The sequence below is a fragment of the Limulus polyphemus genome, unplaced genomic scaffold (assembly GCF_000517525.1).
Source record: "Limulus polyphemus unplaced genomic scaffold, Limulus_polyphemus-2.1.2 Scaffold139, whole genome shotgun sequence".
NCBI classification, from domain to species: Eukaryota; Metazoa; Arthropoda; class Merostomata; order Xiphosura; family Limulidae; genus Limulus; species Limulus polyphemus.
The window spans coordinates 237812-257846 of NW_013665749.1; the positions used below are offsets into that span (position 1 = coordinate 237812).

The window sequence follows — 20035 nt, forward strand, 5'->3', positions numbered from 1 at the left end:
TAGAATATAACAAACACAACAGTGGTCGGAAAGCTGTATAAGCCATTTGATACAATAAAAATTGTTATGGTCTTTCCCCTTTTACAAGTTGGCTCGCAAAAATTTTTATTTGGCAAGTATTTTGTGCGATTGGTTACGTAATTTTTGTTGTTGTTGTTGTTTTACGTACTAAGTAGATATTTTTTTTTTATATATAACGCCTACGTGAGCCGATTATTATCTGGTCTTTTATTGTGATGTAATATTACACGAACTATGATTAAAATGTTGTTGTTTTTTTATAACGCAAAAAGTGAAATAAATATTTGAAATGTAATAAGACGTACAACTATAATCATGTAAGAGTTGTCTTTAAAAATTAAACACTTGGGATATAACAATAGAGGATTGCGCCCCTAAAGATGTTTATGTATGTGTTTGTCACGTAACATATTTTTAGAAGTGTGCCTGGTTCTGATTTAAATAATTATTAAAAATAAATGTTTGTTTACAATAGCTCACTTTTTAGAACTGGTACTCACTTAAAAATCTGTAACTCCCTGATATAGGCCTGTGGTCGAAACAATACAAATAAATTGTTGTTCGAGAGTTGAAGGCATCAAACGTGTGTTTTTACTATGATTATTTATTATTTTGTTTTATATAAATTTTTAGGACAATCTCTGTTTTTAACCAAAATAATTATTAGAATAAAATATACGAAACCGACAGAGGGCAACATGTTAACTTCCGGCGGGTCAAACAGGTGAAAGTAAAAGTGGTCGATGTTAATTATGATGTGATATAATAAGATTTATTTTAACATGCTATTAGATGGCTAACCTCTATTACCAATAAAATTTAAACTTTCACAATGGAGCAGGAGTTTTTTGAAATTGATGGCAAAAATGCTTGGGCTGAAGTTTTCCAGGTGAGTGAACTGTTGCTAACCGCTATTGCACAGGCGCTAAACACACTATATAACTGTAATTTGTAGTTGTAACACGCTACTCAGTAACATTCATGAATGGTAACATTGTTTGTTAGTTTTTTTTTGTCCAGTCTTTCTATTACTTCATTTTTCACAACATAATTTAGTTTTGGCCAAAATAAGAAGTATGTTGGTTACTACTGATTTACCAAGTTCTGTCTGTAGTGTTACTTATATTATTTTAGTTTAGCCCCCAGTGACACAGCGGTAAGTCTGAAGGCTTATAACGCTAAAAACCGAGTTTCGATACCAGCTGTAGGCACTGTACACATACCCTATTGTGTACTTTTTTGCTTAACTACAAACAAACATTAGTTTAGGCCTGTCTTCGGTTTGCATACGTCAACTTACTGCCACCTTAAGTCAAACTGTTAAACTTGATGTGACATCGTCACCTATTTTCTACACTTGCTTTATTAATTATACTAATATTACATAGAAAATGATACTAATTTTTTAACCCCTCTCCTCATAAATTTAAGCATAAAATAAAAATAAATGTACATTTAAATAATACACATGAATTAAGCCAAGCATCTTAAGTTTTTTTATTATTGTAATGTTATCCTTGAATCTATAACTATAAATGATCTAGGTGGATAGGGATACTTTTGTTACAACTCGATCAAAAAAAAAGAAGTGCATCATGTGTATTTGTAACAATATTCACTATTTCTAAATTGAACCCTCGTTTTCAGTGTTGTTGATGAACAGCAAGCTCAAAGCAAGTACATTATGATTTCCAAATTCTATGATTATTTTTCTAACATTTCACTCACAAGCTTTTATAATTTAAACCATACAAGGTCTTGCTTTTACTTTTAATGTGTAAAAATATGGATATATTATGAGTTATGCTTTCTTAAAAAAAAAGTGGGTAGACTAAATATCTTTTTGTAGTTGGTATCCAGGCTGAACACTGGCATGGTAAGCACTGAAGCTTAAAAAAAAAGTGATAAACACCATATTATTCAGATGAGAAGTGGGTGAACCCAGTTTACCAGCATTTACCTTTGACTACACTGTTGTTAATCCACTGATTTTGTAATCTTCTACTTAAATTTGAATTTATAAACTGTAAATGTAGACTACCATTTCACATTCATATAACTATTAAACACAATTTTAAAAGAATCTAAATCAAAGCATAAAATGTATCATCAGGCAAGACATTCCACAAAGTTTATAATTGAAAATAATCATCTTTGAACTACTCTGCAAGTGAACACTCACATAGCTTAAACATACTACCTCTGATATTGTGATTTCAACTTTTCTCATACCACCACTCAAAAAAGGCTATCCAATCCTATAACAGGTTTTGAATAGCTGCATTAAGTCCTCCCTAATTCACCTGTGCTTCTTAAAAAACAAATCTCAAAATCTGATTATTTTCCTCTTAGTTATTTCTGGCTTCGGTAATCAGGCTCTCTTCAGATATCTTTCTATTATATAGTGATCAGTATTTGATAATTTGAAATGTTTTAAATAATACCAAAGATGGGATTTAAGCAGTGTCAAGATACGATACAATAATTCATCTTGTTGCTGGGAGAATTGATGGAACAAAAGATGTTATTATAATATGCCTAGTAGAGTTTATAAAAACAGGACTCTTTTGTTGCAAGTTTCTAAAATGTTGTTTTGGTGTATGAAAGGTAACCTCAGTGGCTGAGAGGTTCTGGCACCTTATTTATTCTGATATTCTTAATTTCTTTAGCAAATACGAAGTGAATCATTGAGTTATAACTTCACCTACAAAGATGCAAGAAAAGCTGAAAACAAGAACTTGAACCGATATAGGGATGTGAATCCATGTAAGTTGACCAGAATTAGACCTGATTTGTATATACATAAATTAAAGGTTTTGATTAGATGAGATTAGCTTTAACCAAATCAAGATTTTTTGTACCATATATGAAGTACGTTGTGAAATATTTGTAACTAAAAGTATTTTCCAATTACTTATTATGTGTATGTTTGTGTTAGTATTAAATTACTTGTAATAGTTTTCATTTGAAAATGTTTACCACATTATAGTGTGATGTGTACAGCTTTGAAGATGTGCATTTGATATGTCGTGGTTTTCAAAACTTTTTCTGACAAGTGGTGGGTAAAGTTGGCCAGTTTAATTGATTGTCACATAAATAGTCAACTAATTGAAATTTGTATTTCTGATTATTAGTGTTTTTGATTATTCCAACAACAGATTAATTAAAATTAGGGTTCAGTTGATTTTCCCAAAAGTAATCATCCACTTAAAATTAGGGTTTCCAATTATTACTAATTTAGATTATTCCAACTTTCCAAGTAATCAAAATATTGCCATTATGTTTGCCATTAATCACAAAGGTACATTATGGCCCATCTATGCTCTTTTCACAGGGCTATTGAAACTTGATTTTAACATTATGTTGTTTTTTTTAATTTTTCTTGTACTTCAACTTTGCTCATCTTCAAGTCAGTATGGGTTCATTGGGGGAGGGAGGCGGGCATCATATGTAAAGGTCTCAGGTGCAATTTCCATTGCCACCAGAATTGCTCATCCTGGCAAAACTACTGAAGGTACCTGACACTGTCACTACTTTTGAGGGGCTGACTAGGAGAAACTCAGTTGGCTGTCAGCACCCACTGTCAACTCTTAGGCTACTTTTGTTTTAAACTTTCTAATAGCATAGCTAATTTTTTTAGTGTTAAGTAAAAGTTCTATAAATGTACTTTTTCTACATTTTGTATGTATAGTGTTTATAACACCACACCTCTTATTTTTCTGAATTTGTGCTTCCATTATAGTTGTGGCAGGCACTGACACATCTTGAACCCACAACTCTGATTGTGGGGAAAATGCTCATGAAGCAGTCTGCTATCCACTTAGTCATGCCAGCCTTTTAACAATGTAATGTATTAGAAATGTCAATGTATTAGTTGATTTTGAATATACAATCACAAAATCATTAAATTAGTATACCATTAAAATTTGCATAGAATAATATTATAAAAACATAGTACCTAATCAACCATGTATAAATAGGTTATCATTGCATTATAGCCTTCATAAGGCCTAGGAAAAATGTGTGTTTGTGGTTACTTGACCAACCATGGAAAAAAAAGGCCTTGACTCTTTAAAGTTTCACCTCACAGAATTGAGAAAAAAAAACTGTATGTTTTACAAATACTTCATTTATTAACTACCATGATTTAACCAGTAAAGGTATCATCAGGTTTTACACCTTTACTTCCATCAATGTCCAGTGAACTAAACTAACTGTTTATCATACAGTTATCGATTGGTGGCATTTCCATCTGTGTTATTCGCATGAGCAAATTTCATAATGAACCTGTCCATAGAACATAACTTTGACCTGAACAAACTTTAAATTATGTCAGGCAAAAAGTCAACATTGTATGATCATAATAAATTTATATTAAAAGGTACAGTAGAACCTAAATTAACGAGCACCTTGTGATCAATGACAGATCTTTTCAGTCTTTTTCTTTTTTCTACTATTTGTAACCAAAATAAATTTTGCAGATATGGGCACCTCGATATTCCAGATTAAGGGCAATATCTTTAGTCTCGTTCTCTATACAAGCACTTGATAAAGCAGGCAGTTAACCCTTTTACTGCAGGCAGTTTAAAATGTGCATGCCATGACCTTTTAGAGAGTTAATTTCAAAATTTTGTTAAATAATTACTATTACTCATAACACTGTAAGTACTCAAAATCTTTGTTTTTTGGAAGTATTTTATACTTATTTTTCTATGTTTTTAATAAAAATAATTAAAATGTAAGCATTTGTGACTAAAGAATATTTATTGGTTGATTAACAAGTTTGCTGAAAGGGAAATAGGATTTTATAAATATATGCACAAATATCTTTGTATGCCTGTATGGTATACCGCCAAATTCCAAACATCCCTGAAAGGACGACTAATATTCAAACACTTGCAATGCTTATCGGATTGGCTCTGAACCATATCTGGTAATAAACATTTTCACAGATTCAAAGTGCAATCTTTTTACTCTGGAGAATTCTTGTTATAAATACTGTAGGATACATAAGCTGATATATTCCACATCATGTTCCTAGAGTAGGGATCAAGTCGGCTAAATCTGTATGCATGGTTTGTTGGTATAAAACAGTGGTTCACAATGTGGGCCATGCCATGTTTCTAAGGGGCCACATGTGAATGATGGAAAATTATGTGGCCACAGTAAATTCTGATGGGCCACTGAAACTTTACTGCTTGAATAAAATATTTAAAATTGAATCAAAGGTTCCCTTCTCCTCATATCCCCCTCAGCTCAGAAGTCAAATTACCTGACATGATTAGGACTCGCATAACAATCAAAATTACATTACAAGAATGTCTCATTGAACTGCAGATTGATATAACAGCCCAAGATAGATTCAAATGGGACAAACATTATTTCTGGATAAGTAGCAAAATAGCTAATAAAGTTTCCACAGCTCTGGGAGAAGGCAAAGTTGTATTTTATGGCTTTTCCCACATCTTATCTGGTTGAATCTGGTTTTAGTCCGGTAACTTATTTGCTATAAAAAAATACGTAACTGCTTTGATGTTGTGAAGAGATATGATCTTCATTTATCACTGACCGCGCTGCAACCAGACATTCAATAACTTTCAAGTGTTCATCAGGCCCAAGGATCACACTGAATAAAATGTCAATGATTAACAGAATATTTTTTACTTGTATAAATGAACAGTATGTTATAAACAAAATATTTAAAAACAATACAGTATTGTAAATATATTATAAATCAACAGTGTGGAAATAAAGTAACTTTTTTTCCTAAGTAACAGCATCTACAAAGGGTGGCACCACAGAGACAAATCAAACTCAAAAGTGAGCCATGAGCAAAAAAGGTTGAGAAACACTGGTCTGAAGCAATTTGCATTTGAGCAAGGTCTATCAGACATTTTAGATACTTTCATGACTCTAATATGACAAACAATTATCTATTAAAGACTTTTTACAAAGTAAACACATAACCAATGATGTAAAGAATATGAATATAAGTTTGTTATACACATATTTGGGCTAATGACCTAATGTGTGTGATGTACAAATACATGGTAACTTTTTACATTATATGTATTTTCATACCTATGGAATAGAAACAAATTTTAAAAACATGTATTTCTTTGTTCCATTTATTTAATGTTTTTAAAGTATACACAAAAAACTGCTTACATACATGTAACAAAAATGGCTTTAAATGCATACCCCAAACACAATGGAGGGGGGGGGGTTAAAATTCAGAAATTTAATATGGTCAATATGGAATCCAGCTTTGTATGGCTCATTTTTTATATTAAGGGATTTAGACGCATTCAGAAGGGTGCCCTTAATGTCGAGATTCTACTGTAGTTGTGCTTCTATTCTATCATTATTATGTTAATATTTTCCAGTAAGCCTTGTTTGATAATTTGTTTTATGTTGTTTCCAAGTATTTTTATTTTGTTAATACACAGGATATGAAACTTTTTTTTTAACATTTATGCATGTTTCAGTTTATTATTTGGAACTATAACAGTTTTTTAAAGTATCAATCTCTATAATGCTATCCAAATTCTTAATGTAAATTAAAACATACTACTGATAAGAGTAGTCTCATTATGTTTGGCATCATGTCTCTCATTTGATGTCATTGCTAAATAATGAGATTCCTTGTTCAGAGAAGTAGTTTAAGATGCAGATGTTAATATGCCTTTCATGCCCATGTTATGACCAATGAGTTTTTTCTTGTTCATTTCAAGAGTCTTTAAAAACAAACACATAGTGTCATTCAGATGGGCAGTAATCAGAAATAGCGTATTGTTTACGGTAAGTTTTGAAAATTGGGTTTATTTTATTGTGCAGAAAGTTTTAATATAAAAGTCATAATGGTGTATACGATTCTAAAACGTAGTTTTCTCTCCCTATAACAGCGTAAAAAGTTCAACAATCCCGTTATATTATTGTGAAGCACAAAAATTAACACCATACAATCTTAATATTATTAATTCAATTTAGTTAATTTGAAATGATTTTATTAATTTGAATTTTAGTAGTTTGTATTAAAAGTGCATAACGGATGGTATATGTTAATGAAGGGTAATTCTGTAATGAACTATTAAATGTTATTGATTGAGATGTGGATATGGCATGGTGCATATAAATCAACTACAATCACTATTTGCCTAATGTATTTTAATTGAACATCTGTTCAGCCTATAAACCATAGGTAGTATGGGAAGTAAATACGCTATAAGAAGGCCAAAAAACATTGTATCTTTGCTAAAAGAACAGATATGAAACTAAAAACAACTGAAAGAAACTTAATGAATGAGAAATATTCTCTATTTTGATAATGGTATGCTACAATGAAGTATAATAATGTTTAATTTAAAAAAATCTTAGTTAATTACCCTAAATTTTGAAGCCTATTGTGCAATATGACAAATAATCATATAATAAGAATAAATGATTCAAAAGAGTGAATTGTTTGCTCATTTATCACTAGAATATTGTTATGTATGAAATAATTACTTATTTTATACCCATGATAATCTTATTCTCCTCTACTTTTAACAAGTGAAGTGGCATGTGCTGTTAAGTGTACTAGCAGAAATACCCGTCCTCTGGGCAGGTGTAACTGATAGTTCTTGTGGAAAGCTATTGGGTCTGAGGCCTTTTCTGGAATTGTCTGACAGTTCTACAACAATGTACTCATACTTGACATTCAGTAATGTTCACCATCCATGAGAAAAGGATTCTATTGAAATTTTAGTTTAAAAATGAGCTATCATCACAGAGTAGATTTTATAGAAGTATTTCTTTGTAGACGTAACTATCAATGAAAGTGCCTCGCTTTTCTGTTGCAACACTCATGACATTTTTGCTAAAGAAAAATAAATAATTTTTGATTTTTTTTTGCATTTGAAACCTGCTCCTTTTTTGTAATTTTTATTGGTTAAATCTGAAACATATCATTTTTGTGGAAATTTCAATTGTTTTATTTATTGCTCAACTATAAAAATACTGCCTAGTTATAAAAATATTAACCAGTTATGATTGGTGTGGTAGTTTCTGAGATCCGAGTTTTGGACATATACATCATAAGCTCCATTATAATAAGACTGACCTTTTGTACAATGAAGATGTGCCTAAAGTATCCTCATGCTTAATTGCCTAATTGTAGTTGTGTTTGTGTAAAATTATAAACTTAATCCAATGAACTAAATGTATGCAACCAGTTGTTGTTGTTGTTGTGTTTAGTAATTTTCTGATTTATTCAATCTTGTGAAGTACAACATCATTTAAATAATGTAGTGCTCTTCTAATGGTACTTAAGACAAAACTTCAAACAACTCTTATATAAAGTAGTAAACTTTATTGTCCAAAATATAAAAAATAAATACAACTAAAATATAAAGAAAAAAAATCAGCTAGTTTTGGCCATAGGCCAAAATCGGGTGTCAGTTAACTGAATACATCTTTCCTTCTTAGAAAGAAACTTATTTTTCAGCTTGTTATGGGTTTCATATTACATTGTGAATATGATACATTTTCATGTACAGAAGAAGATTAAGCCCTTATTGCTTGCATTATGAAAATATGGTGGGAAAAAATATTTTCTTTGAATTTCTTACTTAAGTAGGCCTACATTGCAAAAAAAAAATGTTTTTGTGAAATTTATTTTAATAAGTCATAAATGGGTACATTACATAGAAGCAACATTTTTAAATTGAGAATCCAAGAAAAATAGTTCCATGGTTTATTTAGACTGTTATCTGGAAGTAAGAACAATCAACTACAAAATTGAAGTAAATATATATGTGTGAATTAAGCAACAAAGAAAGTTTTGCTGCCTGTATATTACAATGTCCAATAGAGGGTTAAAAAAATAGCTTGATCTTAAATTATTGAACCTTAAGATATCTATGATATTAAAGAAAGGGTAATTCGAAATGTCTTTTAAAAACCAGAACAAGATTAAAATAATGTTGCATCAGCGAGGTCACGTGACTAGTATCACGCCACCTCCTTCTAGAAATATCCTGTTCCTTCGTGAATTGACGGGAGACTACTAGATTGGGGGTAGTCTGGTATATATAAGACGGTCACAACGTGACGGAACAAGGAGTAATTGAACTGCAGTCAGAGAATGTGTAATTGAACTGAGTATTGTTGATGTCGAGCACGTGAGACGTTCGTTGAGAATTATAGCGTTTGTTAGTGCGACTGTTGAAATTAAGTGTATCGCAAAGTTGTATTCAGAGAGAATAAACCAGTTTTATTTAAGAAAGGACTTGTGTCGCTAACGTTTCGTCGGAACGAATTTACAGAAAATTAACTAACGATCGGAGACGTAACAATAATAATAATTTTATTGTAAGAGTTGTTGATTAGTTGAATGTATTTGATTAATGAGCTCAATAATTAATCAATTACCAAATTCCACTAATTGCCCAGCTTTAATCACAAGGATATTTTTTCCACCAGATACATGTGGTATATGTGACAGTTATCAAATACTAATCTGGTAAGCTAGGACTTAATGGTTGATTACAAGTATCCTTTATTTACTACTAAAATGATACCTCCACCTGTTATAGTAAAGAGATAAAATAAAAAGACATACATAAATCTCAGTTAAAAATTGTAATATTAATAGCAAAATATCGCTTCTTTAGATCATTTATGGCATTTTAATAATTTGAAATAATGATATTTTTGGAACACTTATGTTGGTTTGGTTATGATTTGTCTTTACACTCCACCTTTACACCTGAAAACTTACCTCTGTGTTGTGGGTCATTACAGTATTTTTGTAGACAGTTTTAAAGAAGGTAGAGTTATTTATTAATATTTTTGTTTGTTTTTTAATGCCATATTTAAATAAAATTACTGCTGTTAATATTTCTGATGTACAGTCACTTCTTTAATTTATTAGAAGTGATTTTAATATCCTAAATATATATTGATTTAGCTGTATATAAAGTGATTAATTAGGTCTGCTTATATTTGTTTCTAGTGTCGCACATGACTAGCTTATACAAAACCATAGACTGGTTAATGAATGCAATAATGTTTTGCCTTGCATAGTTCTAGAATAATTAAACTAATGTTATATCAATTAAAATGTAAAAGGTGAAACATATGACTAAACCATTGTAGTTTTCAGGTGTTAAATCCAAAGCTTGTAACACTATTGCTCTGTTTCCAGATGATCATAGTCGTGTTCGATTAAGTAAAGGAGATAAGGACTACATTAATGCTAGTCATGTTGAGGTACCAGCTGCCAGACGTGCCTATATTCTTACACAGGTAAGTTATACAAATTTTATATGCATTAAGTTTTTGTGTTAGTAATTCTTAGTGTATAATAATTATGGACTACATAAATATGCTCTAGATATTTACATATTGAAGCATACATGTGTAGAGATATTTGCTGAAAATAATCCTGTGCAAAAAACTAATACTAATTTAAATAATGTTAGAACATTCTCTTAGTTTGTTTTTCAGAAGAATAAATGCTGGAAGAAAAAAAGATAAGAGGTTTTTATACTAAGTCCAGCAACTATCACAACCTATTCTCTCTTTACAGCAGCAGTTATAAACAAGGATTGTAGTTCTCTTTCTACATTCAAAAGCCAAATCTCATGTTGTTTAAATGCTTCCTTATATGCATATGATCTCTATCATTCTGTAGTAGCAGCAAAGAGACTAATAATAAGTTTCTGTTTTCAATAAATACTGACACCTTTGCTACATTTTATCTATTTCTAGAATGGATAATATGACCATGTCTTTTCAGTGTCTTTTGGGGGGTTTATATCCAGGAAGCACATAGTAAGTGTATTGAATCCCATTTTTGCTCTGTCAGGGTTTATTTTCAATAACTACAAATCTTTATTTTTACTGTTTTTATTACAGTAGACACAGAAAGTCAGGTAAAAAAAAGCTAGAGAATGAAAACTAAAAGTTTTCTTTTGATCTTAAATACTACTTTAAAAACTAATGTCTTTAAAAAAACTAAGGTTTTAGCTAAATATAGATAACCTCTAGTTTTATAATTTCTAAAAATTAATAAAAAAACTGCAAAACCAATTTTGTGGTTGTTCAATACAGGTACGTTTTTCGTGATCAGTTTGTTATATCTGCTTATGTTATAGAAATTTTCTGAGTTTTTTGTGTGTAATTTCACTGTAATATTACCATATTTATTTTCATTCCTGGAAAAATAAGATTTGAAACAAAAGGTTTGTTTTACTGTATTTTTCAGTGAATGCTTAAGAAAACTATACTAAAGTGCATGCATGGTTGGGTAAATTTGGCTAGTTCTACCCCAGTTTGTTAAGTTTCTGTAGATGTTTATATCAAGCTTAATTTGTTGGTTTTTTCTCAAGTATTAGTGGTGCTTGTACTTAACATAGTTTTACTATTTTGCTTTGAGCTATGAAACTTAAAGTACATTTGCCAAGTGAAAGGTAGATAAGAAATTCCACCTGTTTGGTTTCTCTATTACTGTAACTACTAACAAAAATTACAGAAATCTTTGCACTTTATTTCTTTCAAATTTACTTTCTAATAAAATATTTTTATTACAATTTATATATCAATGTGCAAAAATGTATTATCACAACTATTAATGTTTTTATTGTACATTGTAGGCTATTCCATAAATAGATCATATCATTAACCCTTTCCAGGTCAGATGGGTTTCATTGATATTGGAAATACTTAACCAAATTGCATGAACTTAGTAAATAGTATTTAATTTTGCCTTAAAAGCATTAGATAATTTTATTTAGATTTTCTGTGATATTTTATGCTGTGAAGTTGCCAAATATTTTTGTAAGAAAACTTTTGAAAAGGTATTTTAAATACTTCTTTGCACTTTAGAATGTTCCATTTTATGAATATTAATAAAGTTGAAACTTTTCAAATATAATCAGTTTCAACTTTATTGATATTCATTTACATATTTCTTTCAATATTTTGTTTTTCCAATCACTGTATTCAACATTTCTGGCTGTAAATCATAAAAAAACACTGCAAAAACTGACAAAGATTTATTGATGATCAACAGAAACAGCCAGAAATGGTGAATAGTATGATAATTACCTTTGTCAATTAAGGTAATAATATTTTTGTAACAGTATTCTTGATGGAGATCTTTTATTTACTTGCATTGTTTGAAAATGATAAAACTTAACAATAACATTCGATAAGTAAGGATTTGAGTCATTGGAATAATTTGCCATCACCTACCTTATTGCTAAAACTAACTAAGGTTATCTGATACAAAATGATAAAAACCCTATAACCATTTGCCCCTGAAGAAAAAATGTCCTCCTTTCAAAAGAACTCGAGCTATAGGGTTTTTATCATTTTATATCAAGACTTCTTGAACCTACGTGTTTTTCTGACATCATGAATAAGGTTATCTATCTGATGTCTTGGTATCATATAAATTCTGTACCTTTCCAGCAATATGTATAATTTAGCTGAAAAATATTTTCAAGAATGAAAATAACTTCAAAAGAAACTATAACAAAATTCCCAGATCTGTGTTTTTATCAAAAGTCTTCTAAACTTCCTATTAGATACTTTTTTTTTGTCCTTGCAAGTGTTTTTTTTTTCAATTTCACAAAAAAACTATTAATTTTTGCTCTTGCCACTTCATTCACTCTACATTGATGTAAATCATTTATAATCTGCTCTATCCAGGGGTATTTAAACTTTTCCTGTAACTGTTTTCAAAGCAGGTCATCATTGGTAGTTGTTCAGATCACTTGTGAACAAAATACTGTAGTAACTACACCATTGAAGTATAAAAAATTCTCATGATAGTTTCTTAGCTTTGGGTTACAGCTTTTTGGAAAACAAATTAACAAATCATTAATTATTTATTCTTTTTACTGTCGTTTATTTTAGGGTCCATTACCAATAACTACAGGACATTTTTGGTTAATGATATGGGAACAGAAGTCAAAGGCTGTTCTTATGTTAAATAGAGTTATTGAAAAAAACACAGTAAGTATGCATTAAAATTAACCCTGGAACAAAAAATCAAATGTGAACATGATCCCAAACCATATTTACTTATTTGTTCGTAATGAATATATAAATAATATTTATATAAACTTTCAGTATTACGCTATGTAGTTAGATTGTTATTGAGTTAGAATTTAAATTTATTGAGAATATAAAGATACCGTTGTCTTACATATATTTTTCTATACATGTTAAAATTAGCATAACTGTTTTATTATCCAAAGCTATATATTTTTTGCCATTGCAATTTCTGTGGTATTATAAGATGAAAAGACAAAGTTATTTTCTTCAGGTGAAGTGTCACCAGTACTGGCCTTTAGGTAGTAAGCATGATGGAGAAGATGAGATGTTACTTACAGATGTTAATCTTAAAGTGGGTTTTCTCGGAGAAAAAGAAGCCTCGTATTACACTGTCCGAGAACTGTTACTCACAGACTTAGAGGTACTGTACAAATTATATACTTTTTAATATTGTCAATCATAAACTATTCTAGGATAATCCACACTAGTCAACTCTCATGCATTTTGAACAAATATCACAATTTCAGTGTTTAATATCTAATTTTTTTACCATATGACATTAATCATGTAATTCTCTTCACAAGACTGTTAGACCAGTCCTAGTGCTTTACTTCATATATGCATAATGATTAGTGAGGATAGGATCAGTCTGAAATAGATAGTTGTTGTGCATGTGTATCTCATCAAATGACTGGTTCTTTGTTCACCTGATAACCAATGAAATGAACTATCACATGCAATCAAGCTTGCACCATTTGTTGTCAGTCTAGTAAACAAGATGAGTGAAATCATTTTGATATCTGATTCTCCATCAACATCAAAACAGCCCTGACTGACAAAATATCAAATACTAAGTTCTATCCAGAATGGACAAAAAGTACCTCATGCATCATGCCTGAATCATCCAGTAAGAATTATTTTTGATGCACAATATGTAACCATTCAGCCAGCTGCAAGCACCAAGGAATACATGATGTTGAAAGATACATTAACTCTCTCAACATGGGCTCGGTCAATTAGACCAACCACGTGACTTCTTTATACTCATTTAAAGTGTTTATAGATTTAATACTACTAACATTTAATGTAGTATGTATATTTTCACAAAATTTGGCAGTCTTTCAGTTAACCTTATAAGTCTTTCACATACAAAAAATAATATTTCTTTATGAAGTAATTTTAAAAAACTAAAATAAAGATTTATCCATGAATATATTGAGTATTTGTTTTGAATAGTCTGTGTGCAAAGTGATTTTCATGATAAGATTAAAACTACTTTTCTTCATCTCAAAAGTCTCAAATTTCCTTTGTGTAATCCCTAAAACCTCCTAAATAAATTTCAAATGTTTGTTTTCACGAAAACTTCATATTTGATCTGTTATTTTCTCTACCTTATCTCATAACCACCCAAAAAAAATCTAAATAAATGTAAATTACCCTATTTTTCTTTCTAGAATGATTTCAAATTGTTATACAGCTATTTCTGCATTACTGTTATCAAGTTCCATGTTTTTCAGATAGAGCATGATCAGACATGGTGACATGGACTATAACAATGTGGTGAAGTTCAGAAATCATTGTCTTATGATATGCTCAACCTCTGTAATGCCAACAAAACACAATTGCAGTAGCTATTTAATCAAAAACTTTCCACAAACTAATACACAAAGAACAAGGAAGGATTAATGGTTAAAGATATTATTCTCTTGTAACAAAATCATAAGAAACATATAATTTATTTGACTCGTGCAATGTAAACCTCAGGGTGAAAAGTATAAGGCAATATGAACATAGTGAAGTCTTAACTGATAGATAGAGCACATGTTTTACAAAAATAATTCAATAAATTTAACCTGCAAGTGTATGTTAAAGATATATGTAAGTGCTAAACTTTAGTTTCATTGAGTATCAAGGTAAAACAAATAAGTAATAGAATTAATGATACAACAGATCTTTGAAACTCTGCTAGAATATCTTGTTGAACATATTAAATGGAAGGTAAATCAGTGAAGCTGTGAAGGAGAGATACATTCAATTGGATTTCAATTTCAGAATTTCTTATGGGTGGATGGGAAAAGCTTTCTTTTATGCCAGGATTCTCATTACATGTAATATATAGGTATTTTACCATTAACATTCCACTAGGACTGAAAGAATGCATTGTCAATTCCCATCACTGAAAGGTTTTTACAGGCTTATATTTATAGACAATAAGAAGTGATGGAAAAATTAAAATGGTTCAATTAAGAAAAAATGTTGAGATTTTGTTTTCGTAAACAAATTATTTGATTCAAAGTGTTGAGTTCATGACTTTCAAATTCATTTAAAAGTCCTTTTGTTTGATGAGAATGGAACATCCATGTAATGTTTACTTACCTCAATTATAAAAATGTGTGAGACTTATTTTGGGGAGGAAAGATAGTGCTACATGTACTAGTATTAGGAGTTATACTGTGTAATAACAAAATGACATTTAAACAAGCAGCATTGTTTTCATCAATATTTAACATTAAAGATTTCAAAGTACATCTAATAATAATTTTAGCTATTGTTTCCTTCAAGTCACACAAAATATTAGATAATGTATTCTTTGAAATAACTATAATTAACATAATATGAAAACTGTATAGCCATTATGTAAAACTTTACATTTTAACATGAGTTGTGTTTTTTTTAAATGTATCAAACTTTTTCTGTAACTCCTTATACTAGTTATATCTTAATTTGGTAATGAAATATCCATGTACTTAGAACAAGACCAAAAGAATTTGTAATTATATTGTTCAGCAAATCAAATGTTTCTTTTTGCTTATGTGAAAACAAAATTATAGCAAGGAAGGTGGTGGTATCAGCCATTTTCTCTGCAACTAACCCTAAGATTAACACTATAAAGAATGTGTTTGTTGTTTTTCAATTTACATGATACATTACATAGATTTAACTAAAATATGTTTCTTGATTGCAGCTTATTAATTCCAATTAAATAAAACTTGCCAAATCAAATAACAAATTTGAAACACCTCTGGCAATTTAGTTAGTTACAGTTAGAATCCTGGGTATAGTTCAGTCTATTTTCTCTTTTATCATTGTTTTTTGAGGGAGTAGAGACTGAAAAAATTTGGAACTGTTCCTAGGGTCTGGTGAACAAACACTCACCTAATGCTGCTATAAACTATGAAGTTGTGATAAAGTGTTTTAAATTTCAGTTGTATTGTGTTTAAAGTAATTTAGTTTCATATAAATATTATAACAAAAGAAAAATTATATATTATCTACCTACCTATTTATCTGTGTTCAGTTTCTCTTATAACTGCAGTATTGAATAAGTTATCATATAAATGACTGTTCCACCTATGTTTGAAAAATGTTATTCAATTCATTTCAGCATCAGTTTCAGCTGCCATGTTACAGGCTTAGCCCTCCTATTCATAGGATGGATCTAATTTTCTAATACTAGTTAAAGGTTGTACATCTTTTTAGACTATATAGTACGTTTAAGTTTTTCTTTATCTTCAGTAAGGTTTGTGTTTCCTAGAGTAAGGAATCTCGAGTGGTATTACACTTTCACTATACAACTTGGCCTGACTTTGGAGTACCAGAATCCCCATCAGCATTCTTCAATTTTCTTATGGCCGTCCGAGAATCCGGAGCTCTTAACCAAGATGTAGGGCCAGCTGTTGTACATTGCAGTGCAGGGATAGGGCGCTCTGGGACCTTCTGTTTAGTGGATTCCTGTCTTGTTTTGGTAAATTTTGCAAATTTTCTGAACTTAAACTTTTTTTAAGAGTATAAATCTGTCTGAACTCCAAGTTTGTACTGAAACTTGAAACATTTTTCATTATAAAGTAGTGTTTGATTATGCCAGGATTATGTTTTTTTATTTTATTTTAATGGGGGAACATCACAACATTAAGTTTCCAAAAATTATTTCAGATCCCTCCCTTCAAATAACCTAAGTATAACAAATGTTCAGATTTAAAAGTTTGTTTTAATACAAGCTTTACTAGCATGTATTGTAGGTAAATTGTAGTTTTTTGGTTTTTTTTCTGGTAGTAAAAATACTTAAACTGCCTGCCTGCATAAAACTTGTCAATATACAAAATATAGATGAAAATCTGTGGTATCTTAACATGCTTGTTGCTTATTTCTACCACAAATAGTTGTAAAACAGTGAATTTTTAAAATTTCTGTTGTCATAAAATTGTAAAATATAGATATCTGCATTTCCAAACTTCCAAAATGAAGAAGTCATAAATATATTGTCTGAAAAATGGGAGTAATTTTTTCTTACAGTATATTTTCCTTAGAATTTCCTTTCCTCATTATGGATAGTGAATTTCTAAACTTTTAGTTGTTATATCAGAAGCCTTCCTTTGATTACATGACTAAAAATAATCCAACTGTGTTTTGGTAATAAATTAATTTTATTGAATCCCTTCCTTGTTTGTTTATTTTGTGTTGAAAATTGAAACATTTATCAAGGTAAGGTGGAGGTTTTAACGATGTATGGTAACAAATAGTGCTTTTTGCTTTACTAAAACTACACCCTAGCATGAGCTTAAAGATTAGTTATAACTCTTTTAAGTAATTGCATATAACTTATAAAATGAATACAGAGGTAACTTTCATAAATAAAGTACAGTAAGATAAATAATATCATTTATATATTAATTTTTAATCATTTCCCTGAAAGGGGCTAAAGGCTGCCTGGAGGGGTCACCTGTTTTAACCACTTGCACCACTGTACATTAGTGTATTGTCTGTCAGTCAGTCAGTAGACACTAAAATGATGTCTCTTAAGGGATGCTTAACACTGTAATTTGTACTGTCGTGACTTTAGTAAAATGTGCACATGTCATGAATCACGGGAAGAATCATGCACTCTTTAGGCTACAACATAGCATGACATATGAACTTCAAAAGCAAGAAAAATATTTTTGTTACTCTTAATTTTGGTTTTATTTACTCTTCAAATACACAATTTTTGGGGACCATGCAGAAGTACATCTAGTATATAGAATATTTTATTGCAGAGTTTCTTTCAATGGTGAGAGCTAGCCTGTGATGTCATTAGGTTTATGATTGTATTTTATACTATTCAGAAATGTTTGTTTTTTAGAAATAAATAAATAAGTAATTAATGTGGCTGTGCAGATATATAAAAATTGGCTTAAATGTTAATTAAAAGTCTCTCTTTATAGGACAATCACTTATTTTATGAAATGAATAGGGTAAGTGAACCTTGATTCACAGAGTCTTTGTTTATTGGATGAACATTCATGAGTGTATTTTAATGTATTGTGCAATGACATAGTAAAAGCTATGCCACATAGTGGTTTTTATTTCATTAGGAATTGTGAATTTACTAAAAAAAATCAGTTTTAGGCTCAAAAACATTCAGTAGTTATCATACTTTATGTTTGAAATGTACATGTTACAGATATGGTGATATTTATGAATTATAAATGTTTATGAATGCAAAATGTCAAAAATGTTAATACACTGCTACTGAACTGAAAAAGATTAAATTTTGATCGAGTTCTAGTTCTCTTGTTACATTTTCAGGAAGGTTCTGTATTATATCATTTGGACAAACATTTTTGTGAAAGGATCCATTTAATAATTGATTTTGCTTTAGGGAATTGTCAGGTGATCTAATAAACTAGATTTCATTTGGCTGAGATGTTCAGATGTATTCGGTAAAAAAAAATTAACTTTGTTTTAAATGCAGATTGAAGAAAGTGGATGTACAGAAACAATAAAGGTACGAGATATTTTATTAGCAATGAGGAAGTATCGCATGGGGCTTATTCAAACACCAGATCAGTTACGCTTTTCATACCTTGCCATAATAGAAGGTGCAAAGCAGATTTTGGCTGGTCAACAATCCTCAAAAAAAGTGCCTTGTACACATCACTCCGAAATTCAGGTACAGTTCTTATCCTCAGCATTATTTTTATCAGATCTTTATTTAAAAACGATGATGTGAATAAAGTTTTTCAAAAAATAACTGCTGTAGTAGAATGGAATTAGAGAATCGGAGGCTGTTTAATTCCTAGGATAAAGAAAATAAATGATTAAAAAGTATGCTACATAAAAAATTATTTTATTTACTGTATATAAAACAGTTATTGATTACCAAATATGAATAGATCAAACATCAATCAGTAAAAATCAGTCAAAAATACTAAATCGTTAGGGCTAGAAATTAGCATTGACTAGCTGAAAAATGTTTAACCAGTGACTATCAAGGGGAACTGGTAATTGTTTGCCAATTGATAATGCAGACATGATTTATGAATATTCAGACCATTTGCCAACATCAGACAAAATTATATTTAAAAAAAGGTGACTTTAAGAACAACACTACAATAATCGATCACTAAATCTAATCTAGTAAATTGTTGCTCATCGTTCTAATGAGTGTTCCAGTTGGGTGTTGCTTTTTAAGCAAAATAGATAATTGCCTGTCTGCTTACACACATAAAATAAAATGATAGATTAATATTTGATGTGACCAGCAAGATGTTTTTCCATGTTGATTTTGTGATATGAGGAAAATGATAAAGTTCAGTGTTTTTGCTGTACAACACAAATATTAAATTATCTGTTAATATTTAGCAAATAAAGCTAAGGATTTTTTTCCACCTGTCTGTTCAGACACTTAACAGCTAGCAACAACAAGCCTGAATCATCCATACTCTTGCTCTAAACATTTGAACAACCCTTCTTGTTAAGTCCTATATTATATAGAAATAATTTTTAATTGCAAATTTAAAAATGATACTTGTAAGGAACAAGAAAAATATCATAATGAATAACTGTTGTTTGAATTTTTTATGAATACTTTATTTAAGAAAAAGTCCTTTAGGACCTGCACCTAGATGTGAAAGTTAACCTTAAGAACAAAGAAACATATTTCTTTTGATCACAGAAAGTGTAATGAGTAGGGAAAAACAGGTATGTCTCT

General features: G+C 30.0%; 1 protein-coding gene across 1 annotated transcript in view; it reads left to right on the forward strand.

Moving 5' to 3' along the window:
• Positions 1-735: 735 nt before the first annotated feature.
• The window catches only part of LOC106474452 (tyrosine-protein phosphatase non-receptor type 2-like), a 29719-nt gene continuing 10419 nt past the window's right edge, over positions 736-20035 (forward strand). Inside the window, exons 1-7 of the mRNA XM_013935149.2 lie at positions 736-910; positions 2691-2787; positions 10208-10308; positions 12925-13023; positions 13337-13486; positions 16601-16810; positions 18797-18994. Coding sequence (XP_013790603.1) covers positions 854-910; positions 2691-2787; positions 10208-10308; positions 12925-13023; positions 13337-13486; positions 16601-16810; positions 18797-18994 — 912 coding nt within the window. The 5' untranslated portion in view covers positions 736-853. The remainder of the gene's footprint in view (positions 911-2690; positions 2788-10207; positions 10309-12924; positions 13024-13336; positions 13487-16600; positions 16811-18796; positions 18995-20035) is intronic.